The sequence below is a fragment of the Vulpes vulpes genome, chromosome 10 (genome assembly GCF_048418805.1).
Source record: "Vulpes vulpes isolate BD-2025 chromosome 10, VulVul3, whole genome shotgun sequence".
In the NCBI taxonomy this organism is placed as follows: Eukaryota; Metazoa; Chordata; class Mammalia; order Carnivora; family Canidae; genus Vulpes; species Vulpes vulpes.
This window is the reverse complement of record NC_132789.1, coordinates 78,221,522-78,235,784: the sequence shown is the minus strand read 5'-3', so window position 1 is coordinate 78,235,784 and position 14,263 is coordinate 78,221,522. Positions and strand designations below refer to the sequence as shown.

At 40.5% G+C, this 14,263-nt stretch overlaps 1 protein-coding gene across 4 annotated transcripts in view; it reads left to right on the top strand.

Annotated features, from left to right (window-relative positions):
* GNPTAB (N-acetylglucosamine-1-phosphate transferase subunits alpha and beta) overlaps positions 1-3,127 on the top strand; it is a 65,732-nt gene extending 62,605 nt beyond the window's left edge. For all 4 annotated transcript variants that reach the window (XM_026012983.2, XM_026012982.2, XM_072724721.1 and 1 more), the window contains one exon: positions 1,680-3,127. In XM_026012983.2, the coding sequence (XP_025868768.2) occupies positions 1,680-1,683 (4 nt within the window). In that variant the 3' untranslated portion in view covers positions 1,684-3,127. The remainder of the gene's footprint in view (positions 1-1,679) is intronic.
* Positions 3,128-14,263: the final 11,136 nt, after the last annotated feature.

Sequence of the window (14,263 nt, the reverse complement as noted above, 5' to 3'; positions counted from 1 at the left end):
GAAAGGAGTGAAGACAGAAGGGAACCATGTCTGGGCTGATCTGACCTGGGGCAAACCTCCATTTGAAGGGACTGTTGAGTGGAGCTTTTCCAGCTGTCACGGAAAACTCACACTGAGTGTACTTAAACTGAGAAGAAGGAAAAGGCTGAAGTATTGAAACTTTAGAATTAGCAGGGCCTGGGCTTCCTGCCATAAATGGAAGGAAATGAGAAAATGGGAGATTGGGTAGGTGAGCAGGACTGCAACTTAATCTTTATCCTCTTCCCAGCAAATATCAGTCTGGTGTTTGATATTTGTTGTGATTATTCATGGCTGGTAAAGCCATCCCTGCTCCAGAGCAGAGAGGTCCAGCGAGGAACGAGGAGTCAGCTGTGTGCCGCCCGCCAAGGGGGGAAGAGGAGGCACCCAGGCTGGAAGCAGCAGCTGGCAGTGGGGGGGAAGGAATCAGAGGGCCAGTCTCTCATCTGCGTTACTTATCCAGTAGAGGATAGGGAACCAGAGAGGCAGAAGGCAGGAGAAAAGGAGGGAAGAAGAAACCCTAACCCTCTCTTCTCTCTGTCCCCTTGCTCTTTACCTGTGGGAATCAAATCTTTAACCTCAACCCTGCTTGCCATGAATCAGCCAGCACTGCCCCTTCCTCTGCCCCAGTCCCAGCTCATTGTCTGTACGTGGGTGAAACCCTGCTTCCCCCTTGAGATGGAGTAGACAGTATGATTCCAAACTGAAACCATAAAGAACACGTTTGTTATTCTCACTGACACTCCGTCATAACAGCAGTCAGGTTTCCTATTTCAAAGTTTTTTTTTTTTTAATTTTTTATTTATTTATGATAGTCACAGAAAGAGAGAGAGAGAGGCAGAGACACAGGCAGAGGGAGAAGCAGGCTCCATGCACCGGGAGCCTGATGTGGGATTCGATCCCGGGTCTCCAGGATCGCGTCCTGGGCCAAAGGCAGGCGCCAAACCACTGCGCCACCCAGGGATCCCCAGGTTTCCTATTTCAAATGTGTCATGGATAAACCATTTCTGTGAGAAACGAGTGTTTATCCAAATTGTAAGGTAGTAGTTACAAAGTAATCTTTTGCATGACAACCCATGTCATAAATTAGGTGTTACCTATATTTTCAAATGATTATTGCTGTGTTTAAATACAGGGGGAAAGTAGTGACAGGATCTTAATACAAAGGTTTTTTTTTATTTTTAATTCTGTCTTATATATGTAGTCACTTTCAAATTGAGGGGAATGTTGATTTCGTGCAGAAGCCTAATTACAAAGGGCTAGAGTTAAGTAGCAGAGCTACCTTCCAGATGTAATAGCTAAACAGAGGCAGTTTCCTTCAATATAAAGACTTGAGAAATAGGTGTCTTGAAAATAAATATGCTTGGTAATTACTGTGTAAAAATTTGTAGATATAGGTTTTTAAAAAAGTGAAGCATGGGCCAAAATAATTTTTATCTTTGTGGGTTTAAATATTTTGTGGGCACATATATAGGCATATCGACCCTATAACAAAAGTTGTGAGTAGCTGGTTTTATTTTGGAGAGAATGATGGAGACTTATTTACTCGGTTTTTTTTTTTTATGTAGAAGACTGTGGAAATGATTAAGGTCATAGGACTCAAAGTTTAAAGTTTGTCAACATGGAGAATTAAAATTTATTTTCTGTCTTTAATTATCTAGTTAATTGCGCTTAAGCGGAAGATACTTCCTAGAAGGAGGATACAGAAAGAAGCTAGTCCCGACCGAATCAGGGTATAGATCTTCATTTGAAAATCATCTACCTCAGCATTCACGGAGCATTTTAAAACTTGGCATCAGAGAGATGTCTTCGTGATGTGATGCTTAGCCAGCCTGGCCTGAAGAAGGAAAAGCATCCAGTACAGTACTTGTTTTGTGGCCTGAATATAGCTGACTGGCCAGGAATTGTTTAACCAAGACATGGAAAACTTGTGTGTTGAGCAGCTCTGATCTGATTTCACTTTTCAAGCATTTGCTTGTGGACCCATCATTCTTTTAATGAAAAGTCTATGACAAGAGAGCTGCCAAGTTCCCCTAAGCAACCATTGCCAACTAACTTTCACATGAGAAGCCTAGGCCAGCTTGGGAGCCATTGCTAAGAGACCCCAGTCTTTGCATTCCAAAGACTTGTGCTGCAGTTTTACATTTTTGGTTTTTTGTTTTGGTTTGGTTTGGTTTGGTTTTTTTCCAGTTCTCACTTTTAAATAAGTAGCTACTAAGTTAACTATTTACCCTTACTTCTGAAAATAATGACTTGGGATATCTAAACATGTTTTTATAGATGTTATTTAAATAATGCAACAATATCACCTTCTATTGGCATTACCTAAATTATGGATTTTATTAACATTTAAGACCATAAGTGGTCAACTACTGATGAGATCAGTCACTGACATCTGATGCATTTTGTGCTTTACTTCAGCCCCTAAGAATGTGATTTCATGCAGAGGCCTAATTACAAAGGGCTAGAGTTAAGTAGCAAAGCTACCTTCCAGATGTAATGAATTATGTTTTGGAAATGTACATATTCAAACAGAAGTGCCTCATTTTAGAAATGAGTAGTGCTGATGATACTTGTCACATTACAGTGGTGTCTTTTTTAATAGTATATTCTAGTAGCTAGCTCTTCCAACTGGTTTCATATAATGCAGGGGTCAGCAAACTTCATGTAAAAAGCCACATAGTAAATATTTGCAGGCCACATGTATCCCTGTTGCATATTCTTTATTGTTTACTTTTAGTGGTTTTTTTTTTTTAACCTTTAAAAATGTCAAAAGCCAAGTTTAGCTTGCAGCTATACAAAAACAGGCCACCACCTGGATCTGGCCCACAGGCCATTGTTTGCTGACCACTGGGATAGAGAATTCATATTTCTATGTATGAGTAAGCTGTGATGTTCAACTATATTTTATTTATATGATTATATGGTGGATTTCTGGAGATTAGATTCCATAAGTCCTTTTTGAACTCTAACAGGTGTTTTAGATCATGATTTCAACAGTATTGTTTCAAAACCTATTTTGTAAAAAGAACTTGTAAATACTTTGTGCTATAAGAGTTATGTATTTCAAAATGTGATGAAGTCTCATAAAAACTTACATTTTGTCTGATGCTTTGTTTTTTAACTCTTTGAGGAATGAATTTATTGTTATCTGGATTCTACAATCACTTGAGGGCTTGTACAGTGTATCAGTGTCCATGCTGAACACAACTGAAAATAAATGGGAAGTAATATAAGGGGAGGATAGTACTAGAACACACTGGAGAATGTCATGGGGGAAAATAAGTTCTAAATAGGATTTATCATATGGTAAAAGTTTAGGAGGTATCTGGGTGTCATTCTAAATTGAAGAATTTATTATAGAAAAGTTATAAAGAAATGAACATTTGGGTGTGTTGGACATTTCTGTGGTTAGATCTTTGTCTTTCTCTGACTTATTTCACTTCCATATTGTTGCAAATGGCAAGATTTCATTTCAAGAGCTGAGTAATACTGCATTTTATATATATATGTGTACACACACACAAAACACATTATCTTTATCCATTCATCAGTCAGTGGACATTTGGGCACTTTCCATAGTTTGGCTATTGTAAATACCAGGGAGCACACACCTTCGAATCTATATTTTTATATCCTTTGAGTAAATACCTAGTAGTGCCATTGCTGTGTCATAGGGTAGTTCTATTTTTAACTTCTTGAGGAACCTCCATACTGTTTTGATGAGGTGGTATATTTATACAATGGAATACTATTCAGCCATAAAAAGAAGGAAATCTTGCCTAAAGTATAAGTATTATGCTAAATCAGAAAAAGACAAATACCATGTGATGTTACTTATGTGTTGAACGTGGAGAAGAAAACCCTTCAGGTACAGAGAACAGACAGGTGGTTATCAGAAGGGAAGTGGGTTTGGTGGGTGAAAAGGGTGAAGGGAGTCAATTATATGATGACAGATAGTAACTGGACTTCTTGTCACTTTGTATATATAATATCAAATTATACATCTGAAACTAATATTATCTGCCAAATTTATTTGAGACTTTAGGCAATAAAACCCCAAAGCCTAGGGATCCTTGGGTGGCGCAGCGGTTTAGTGCCTGCCTTTGGCCCAGGGCACGATCCTGGAGACCCGGGATTGAATCCCACGTCGGGCTCCCTGCATGGAGCCTGCTTCTCCCTCTGCCTATGTCTCTGCCTCTCTCTCTCTCCCTCTGTGACTATCATAAATAAATAAAATTAAAAAAAAAAAACCCGAAGCCTTTGTTTGCAAAACCTTAGATACAAGTAGTAAAATATATGATCAAAAATAGGAAAAAAAAAATTGGGGCATCTGGGTAGCTCAGTTGGTTAAGCATCTGACTCTTGATTTTGGCTGAGGTCATCCTTTCAGGATTGTGAGATTGTGCCCTACACTGAGATCCATGCTGGGGATGGAGCCTGCCTAAGACTCTCTTCCTCTGCCCCATCCCGTATTCCCTTAAAGAAAAAAAAAAAGGAAAAGAATTGCAGAGTGATAGGAAATCAAGGCAGGTACAGAATCAAAAAATATTTAAAAATTATCCAGGGGAAAATCCATATATGTACACAAAGAATGAAATAATACTCCAAATTTTACTATATTACTCTTGGTAGTGAGATTATTAGTGAATTTCATTTCCTTCATCAATTATTTATCTTCTAAAAATTGTTTTACAATGAATATTATTTTAAAATAACAATCTAACAAATTTTAGTTAAATTATAATGACCCATATTAAGTTTTTAGTGGAAAGTAGAATGCTTTTTATTAGCTAACCAAGGGAAAGCTAGCTTTGAAAATCCATAAAATGCCCTTGGTTCCATATTAAGAGACTTTGTGTGATGAAACAGTCATTTCAATTCTCGTGGTTTTGTTTAGTTGGATAAGGATTAAAATTTGAAACTTAGGAATACAGATGAGTTTTCATTTGGAGCTAGAAAAGCCAAAAGATGATATTATCTAATCTTGATTATTCATGGGGCCAATAATTCATTCATATCTTTCGTGTCTTATTTCCTTTCTGTTTCTCACATCTTTAAGTTTCCTAACATTTGAGAAAATAAGGCATTGGTGTTAGTAAGTCACCAGATGGAGAGGTTGAACTGTTCTTGTATATGTAGCAAATCAAGTTAGTGGGCCCCCTACTTTAGTCAGTATGAGAATGACCTGAAGAATTATTTAAAATGCAGATTCCCAGTCCTCACCCACAGAATTAATTTGGTAGGCCTTACGTGGGGCCTAGGAATCTGCATTTTAACACCCCTTTCCCAACCTCCAAATACCACATGTCTCCACTTCATCTGCAAGTGATCCTGACACAGGCTGGATCCATGAACCACACCTCGAGAAACTTATTTGAAGCCATGTGTATGTATGAAAACATTTAGAGAAAGAGTAGAAATTGAGAACTAAGTGAAACCTCCAGCATCTGAGGGTACACTGAAGAAGAGGAGTTAACAAAGATACTGAGAAACTGCCAGAATGATAAGGGGATAGCAAGAGACTGTACAGCTATAGAAGCCAAAGGAAGCCAACAAGGGAGGGAAAAAATGGTTAATATTTTGACTTGCTGAGAAGTGAGATGAGGACCAGAGAAAATGCATTTGATTGATCAACATGGAGGTCACTGGTCACCATAGAGTCAGCATCATTCCAAAGAAGAAAGGACCAAAGGTGGTTTAGGGTGGTTCAAAGGGTCTACCGAAGCAAAGGAATTTGAGGCACCAAGCTTAGATGATTCTAGAATTCTGACTGCTAAGAGGAAGACACAGGGGAGCAATAGTCTGTTTGGAAATAAGGCCCAGGAAGTTTTTAAGTTGTGAGATATTATTTATAAACGTTAATGGGAGGGATAAAACAGAAAGGAAGGGAAAGCATGGAAAAATGCAAGATTCTTAGAGGACAAGAGGCCGTGAACGCAGAACACAGGAAGAGGGAAGAATGGACTCAGGTGCAGGTAGGTTGTAGCTTTGATGGGAGAAGTTTCAGGGGTTTCAGAGTGAACTACTCCCTCAGGAAAACAGAGGAGGAATGTTAAATGTGAAGGGGAAGCGTTAGTGTGGAAGGCTGAGTAGAGTAGAAAAGGCTGGGCACAGTTGAGTTGTCACAGGGAAATGGGAAAATTTGGGGCAATGTTGAGGGTCCAAATGAGGCTGAAACTCAGAAATAAAAGGTTGACAAATTTGTTCCTTTGGGTAATTTTCTCCAGGGGCATCGGAGCAAGGGTAGGCAGCACAGAGGAGGACAGCTGAGTGTCTGCAGAAATAACATTTTACCAGATATAAGCAGTCAACCTACAGGTTCTTATTTGCACAAGATTGGCTGAAATGATGGAAACTGAATTGAAGGCAAGAGGGGGGCTCATTGAGAAAGGAAAAGTAAAATGGTAATGGGTTGAAAGTCGGCATGAGACTGGCATGTGGTTATAGGGTGAACAGATGAGACTGAGCTGGAAAGGTGGGAGGTACTGGTTTGAAAGTAGGATCCCTAACAGGAATTGTCAGGCTGGAGCAGCGTCAGGTGTGGTCATAAGAGTTGGGGGACTGTAGGGGCAGGCCATTTTAGATAAAGACCTTGAACTGAGAGGCCAAAGGATGAGGGCAAGAATTGGGGTGAGAAGACTGTGCCAAATACCATGTGCTCAGTAGAGAATGGGAGACCGAGGAGATGTTAAGGATGCTTAGGACATCTGCCTAGAAGATTAACTTTCTAAATTATGTTTTTCTAACTGACTGCAAAAATACCAACTAGTTATATATAATCTTGTCCCCTTCAAACCTTCTAAGGAGGCTCCTTTGTCTTGTTGAGTGGAATTACAGGGTGGATACAACAGAAACATGAGTAAGTTGTGTTGTTTATAGAAGAAAAGTAATGGAGTGATCCAAAAGGGAAGATCCAGGGCAACAGGAAGAAGGAAAAATAGGGGAGAGCTGTATGGGAGAAGTGAGAGAGAGAGAGAGAGAGAGAGAACTAACTGTGAGCAGCCATGAGGCTCTCTTATGAGACTTGGAAGGAAAAAGCTAGACAGTCCTATTACAGGACCGTCATTCAGTTTGATGTGCAATGTGTCACCTCCCTAAATGGAATCATATCACTTGCCTGTTACAGGCAAAATTGGATGGGACAATGTGAGAAACTGGTCTCGACTGTGAGGGCACTGACTACCCCAGGGCCCTTCTTAAACCAGTCTATGCAAGCAGTCTTCCTCATTAAGTAACTGCGGACGTCTTAGAACTTTTTTGAGAAATACTTAAAGAATCAGAAATACCTTGTGACATTTTATATCTTCTAACTATTTTATTTGAGAGAAAGAGGGAGAGGGAGAAGTGGGGAGCAGGGACCCCGACTCAGGGCTTGATCCCAGGGCCCAGGATCATGACCTGAGCTGAAGGCAGATGCTTAACCAACTGAGCCACCCAAGTGCCCCTAATTATTTTTTGAAAAAAAACCTATTTTCTATCCCTAAGTCCCTAGTAAAATATTCCAACTCTAATTTTTGTGATTAAAATTTAAATTTCCTATGTTAATTAATTAATATGTCTGGCACTGGTAGTATTCATATACTCAGGAAATGGTATACCAGTGACAACACACACCTCTTATAATATTAGTAATGGTGGTGCCTACTAAGTTTTTATGCCTTATTTCACTTTTTAAAGTGAAATAAAGTTTTAAAAACTTAGTGCCTACTAAGTTTTTATGCCTTATTTCACTTTTTAAAATCCAAATTTCTAGGGTCCCTGGGTGGCTCAGCTAGATAAGCATCTGCCTTGGGCTCAGGTCATGATCCCCGGATCCTGGAATCAAGCCCTGTGTGGGGCTCCATGCTCAGCGGGGTGTCTGCTGTTCCCTTGCCCTCTACCCCTCTCCCTGCTCACTCTCTCCATCTCTTAGATAAATAAAATCTTAAAAAAAAAAACCTCTAAATTTCTATGAGATAAATACTTTTATGCCCCATACATTAGTGAAGAAGGAAACAGGAGAACAGGGTTAGACAGGTCAAGTAATTTGCTGTAGGTCTTATGGTAAATGGCAGAGCCTAATTTAATTTTGTTCTGCATTTTCATGTCATGTTTTAAGCCATTTTTATGAGTTTCTCTTTGATTAACATCATGCTTGCTGTTAGGTGTCAACCTGTGAGTTTCTAGGTGATAAACTGTGAGCAGAAATACCGTGTGCCCCCTCAGGGTTAGCCCATCAAGCCTCCTGCCCGCCGCTCCCCCGTAGTGGTTTCCCGTGCAGCTGGCTGGTATAGAGACAGCCGCTCTGATGGCTGCGGAGCCCGTAGGCTGAAGATGGAAGCATTTCCATCAGCCTGAGTCCCTAAATGACTGCACACACCTATTTATTCTCTCAGTACTGTTAGAGGAGAAATAAACTTTTTTGAGTCATGAGACATGCTTGGTTTTATCTGTTACAGTAACAGTCTACCCTAGCTAATGTACACTTTGTTAGACAAATTTCAGTTATGTGCTTCCAAGTCATCCAGCATTGTATTTGGTTGCATTCCACAGTCACTTAACCAAATACATTTGCCCACACTGCAGCAGAGATAGAGAGGTGTAAAATATAAAGGAGAGGCTTGTGAGAGCTTATTTGCAGAAATGGCTACAATAATGCTGTTTCTGTCTGCACAGATTTATGCTGCTCTACCCATCAAGAGGCTGAATTTATTTCTCCACTCTGTGAAGTGGGGCTTGGCCATTTGAATAACTTTGGCACCTGGGACAAATGCAGAGGTTTGAAAATGATCGTGCTTTGGGGCTTGCTCTCTTTTGGCTTCACCTGGAACCCAGATACCATGATGCGAATGGGCTTGAACTAGCTTCTTGGAGAACCCACGCTGAGGAAAACTGAAACACCCCAGCCAACAGCTTGCATGCCCCCAAATACTATAGCATAAACCCAAACTGGATATGCACTGCGGGATATATACATGGAATATAAAAGGATATAGAAAAAAGCATTATTAAGGTCACTACATAAAGATTAAAGTTTCAACTGACAGAAAGATGAATAAATTCTAAATTTGTATGCACTAATTAATTTCAAAATATAAAAGTCAAAAATTGATAGCACCATCAGGGAACACTTAACAAATCCACTATCAGACTGGAAGATTTTAACACATGACCAATAACTCCTCAGTTATTCCTAGGCCACGGAGACAAAGATATCACCAAAGTCATAAAAGATTTGAATGACACAATTAGTAAACTTGATTAGATGGACAAACCTAGAACTGAGCACCTAAAAGATTTGAATGACACAATTAGTAAACTTGATTAGATGGACAAACCTAGAACTGAGCACCTTAGAGCTTACCCATTCTTATAAAGCACACAGAATAATTTTTTAAGTGGCCCTTGTACTAAATAATAAAGCAAGTGGTAACACATTTAATATCATAGGTATGATCCAGATTACAGGGTATCAAATTAGAATATTTTAATTAAAAAGATAAAATTGAAGAACTACATTTGCCTAAAAGTCTAAAAACACATTAACTCAGGAGTCAAAGAAGAACTCGTTTAATAAGGCTGGCTAATGGTTTATCTTATTAATTCCTTCAAAGAACCAACTCCTGTTTTTGTTAATCTGTTCCACAGGTCTTCTAGTCTCTATTTCATTGAGTTCTGCTCGAATCTTTATTCTGCTCTTCTTCTACTGGGTGTAGGATCTATTTTCTGTTTTTATTCCAGCTCCTTTAGGTGCAAGGTTAGCTTTTGTATTTGAGTTCTTTCCAGTTTTTGGATGGAAGCTTGTATTGCGATGTATTTCCCCCACAGGACTGCTTTTGCTGTATCCCAAAGATTTTGAATGGTTGTATCTTCATTCTCATTAATTTCCATGAATCTTTTTAATTCTTCTCTAATTTCCTGGTTGACCCTTTTAGCAAGATGACATCTTTTAGCAGGATGGTCCTTAACCTCCACGTGTTTGAAATCCTTCCAAACTTCTTCTTGTGATTTAGTTCTAATTTCAAAGCATTATGGTCTGAAAATATGCAGGGGATGATCCCAATCTTTTGGTATCGGTTCAGACCTGATTTGTGACCCAGTATGTGGTCTATTCTGGAGAAAGTTCCATGTGCACTTGAGAAGAATGTGTATTCAGTTGCCTTTGGATGTAAAGTTCTGTAAATATCTGTGAAATCCATCTGATCCAGTGTATCATTTAAAGCTCTTGTTTCTTTGGAGATGTTGTGCTTAGAAGATCTGTCGATTGTAGAAAGTGCTACATTGAAGTCACCAAGTATAAGTGTATTATTATCTAAGTATGTCTTAACTTTGGTTATTAATTGATTGATATACTTGGCAGCTCCCACATTCGGGGCATAAATATTCATGATTGTTAGGTCCTCTTGTTGGATAGACCCTTTAAGTATGATATAGTGTCCCTCTTCATCTCTCACTACAGTCTTCGGGATAAACTTTAGTTTATCTGATATAAGGATGGCTACCCCTGCTTTCTTTTGAGGACCCTTTGAATTGTACATGGTTCTCCAACCTTTTATTTTCAGGTTGTAGGTGTCCTTCTGTCTAAAATGAGTCTCTTGTAGACAGCAAATAGATGGGTCTTGCTTTTTTATCCAGTCTGAAACCCTGTGCCTTTTGATGGGGTCATTAAGCCCATTCACGTTCAGAGTTACTATTGAAAGATATGAATTTAGTGTCATCATGATACCTATTCAGTCCCTGTTTTTGTGGATGGTTCCCTTGGACTTCCTCTTTCTTTTACAGAGTCCCCCTTAGTATTTCTTGCAGAGCTGGTTTGGAGGTCACATATTCTTTCAGTTCCTGCCTGTCTTGGAAGCTCTTTATCTCTCCTTCTATTCTGAATGAGATCCTTGCTGGATAAAATATTCTTGGCTGCATGTTCTTCTCATTTAGGACCCTGAACATATCCTGCCAGCCCTTTCTGGCCTGCCACAGGTCTCTGTGGAGAGGTCTGCTGTTAATCTAATATTTCTCCCCATAAGAGTTAGAGATTTCTTGTTTCTTGCTGCTTTAAGGATCTTCTCTTTATCTTTGGAATTTGCAAGTTTCACTATTAAATGTCAAGGTGTTGAGCGGTTTTTATTGATTTTACGGGGGGATCTCTCTATGTCCTTGATCTGAATGCCTGTTTCCTTCCCCAAATTAGGGAAGTTCTCAGCTATGATTTGTTCAAATACATATTCTGGACCTCTGTCCCTTTCGGCACCCTCGGGAACCCCAATTAAGTGTAGATTTTTCCTTCTGAGGCTGTCATTTATTTCCCTTAACCTATCCTCATGATCTTTTAATTTTTTTTCTATTTTTTCTTCAGTTTCCCTCCTTGCCATCAACTTGTCTTCTATGTCACTCACTCGTTCTTCCCAGGGGCACTGGGAAGTTCACCTGAGAGTTCACTCGTCTCTTGAATCCTTTATACTTTTTTCTAGAGCCACCAGTAGCTTTATAATAGTGCTTCTGAATTGGCTTTCTGACATTGAATTGTAATCCAAATTTTGTAACTGTGTGGGAGAGAGGACTGTTCTGATTCTTTCTTTTGAGGTGAGTTTTTCTTTCTAGTCATTTTGCTCAGTGCAGAGTGGCCAAAAACAAGTTGTACTGGGATAAAGGAGAAAAATAGAGAAGAGAAAAAAGAAAAGAAAAAAAGAAAAGAAAAAAAGGGGGGAGAAGCGAACAGAAAACAAAAAACAAGGAGGAGTATCCTCTGATTCTATATACTGTAAATCCCCCTTCCTACCTTGATAGAAGCACGAACTCTTCTCACTGTAGCATTCCCTTCTCACTGTAGACTTCCCCTGGAACTTTCCAGTGCTGCTTGGTCAATAACTTGCTTTTCCCCTGTCCCTCTAGCTGGTCTTCTGGAGAAGGGGCCCGCTGTGCTGATTCTCAGCTGTCGGCACTTGGGGGGAGCTGCTCAGCCCCCTGCCTGCAGGCTCAGTGAAAGTTGTTTAACCTGTTTGTCCTGTGAGGCCCCAGGAGGAGCAACAACAGTGGCGGCCAACTCTCCAGCCCTGGAGTTAGCTCCGCAGGAACGACCGCAGCTCCTAGTCCACAGGGGCCTGGATGCTCCGGGGGCAGGTGGTGCTGATCTGCACAGCTCAGGGCCGCCCCCGGCAGGAGCGTCCTTGCTGTCCTGGGCCCTCCACTCCTCCGCCTGTCCGGGGGGGCGGGGGTGGGATCCTGGGCTGTGTTCCCCCGTGCCCTGGACTCCCGGGCCTGCACCTCTGGAATCGCTCCCGGGGCTGCGCAGCCCTCTCCGCGCGGAGCCGCTGCCTGAGCCACCACCGGGTGCACTCCAGGCCTCTAGGGAGCTCGGTGGCGGGGTGTGGCATGCTCTTCCCGGGGCGCAGGTGTCTGTTAGTGCCCCTGAGAGCCTGAGGGCATCCCCGCCCCGCCTGGGATCCTGCTCCAACTCCCTGCAAGTGCCTTTCTGTCTGGGAAGGTTGTAAAGCTTCTCCGGGATGGGGCTTTCCTGTCCTGGGGGCACTCGCCCCTCCCCCTTGGATGCTATTTATTTATTTATTTATTTATTTATTTATTTAATTTATTTAATTTATTTATTTTTTTCCCTTCCTCCTACCTTGATAGAAGCGCGAACTCTTCTCACTGTAGCATTCCAGCTGTTCTCTCTTTAAATCTCAGGCCGAATTCATAGGTTTTCACGATGATTCAAAAGTTACCTAGGTAATTTGGTGGGGACAGGTGACTTGGGGACCCTAGTCTTCCACCATCTTGCCCCCTCCTCAAAGAAGAACTCATAATGGAAATTTAAGAATATTTAGAATGTGATGGTAATGAAAATACTGCACATCACAACTTGTGGGATTCAGTTAAAGGGTACAGAGAAATTTATCATCTCGAATGAGTATCTTGGTAAAGGTAAAGAAAAAAGACTGAAAATAAAGAAGGTAATGACCCAACATAAAAAACTACTAAAGAACAACTGAAGTAAGGAAAAATAGTAAAAATTAATCAAAGAGAAAAGTAAGATTTAATAGTAAATATCAGTAAAGTATAAAAGTTGTTTTTTAAAAGCCTAGTAGCAAAGATACATCTCTGCTGATGTTTCTAAAAAAAGGAAATACTTGGCAGAGAATATGATAACCTCCCTGAATCTGAATCTCTCCACACATCCTGAGAACCATAAAACAACAAAAGTGAAAATAAAATCATACATAAAAACCTATGCCTTCAACATTACCAGGAAATAGAGAATACAATGAACTTGTCTAAGAGAAACAACAAATTCCAACAGAGCTCGTGCCATTGCTGGAAGCCTGTGGGCACAGGCCTGAGCCTGTGGGAGGGGAGCCTTAAAAGACTCTATGCAAGAGAAGGCCGGGGAGCAGAACTTCTAGATGGAGCACAGATAAGATACCTCCTAGAAAACAAAGTCTACACTAAGAGCCGAGACACAGAACACAGGCCTAGGATGCAGTACTCATGGTACCAGCTAGGTTTTTAAAGCAAGCAGGACCAGCAGTGGCACAGCCTCCAGGAAACACGGCTTCCAGAGGAGAATCAGATAGTAAGAAGGGGTGGTACCCTCAGAGATACCAGGAAGAGAGAGGGAAAATTAAAGATCAATCCTCACTCCCACCTACTGTCCCTTAGCGAAACTGCAGTTCATTACACAGACAGAAGGAGGTGCCCTTGAGCTACAAACGCCATCCACAACATGTACAGGACTGGGGGAAAACAAAAACAATCCAACTCCAAACAAAAACGGAACCAAAACCAAAACGAGACCATAACCAAAACAGGCACAGGGAGGAAATAACTATTAATACTACAGAATTTTAAAAATCTAAGTAGACCATACATCTCGATGCATGTAAGTTTACAAAACTAAATGAAATCAAGAATTCCTTAGAAAAACATAGTTTACTATCATTGGCGCCAATAGAGACAAATCATTAAAAAGACCAATTTCTATAGGAGAAATCAAGAAAACTATCAAGGAACTACCTCACAAGAAACTATCACTAGGCTCAGAACCATTTTACAAAGAAATTCCACAAACATTTAGGACCAAAGACTCCCAACATTAGTTGTTTCAGAGCACAAAAAATGAAGGAAAACTTGCAAATTCTTATTTTTTAAGAGTTTTTATTTGAGAGAGAGAGAGAGAGAGACCATGAGCAGGGGGGTGGGCAGGCAGAAGGAGAGGGAGAGCAGACTCCTTGCTGAGCACGGAGCCTGATACAGGGGCTCAATCTCAGGACTC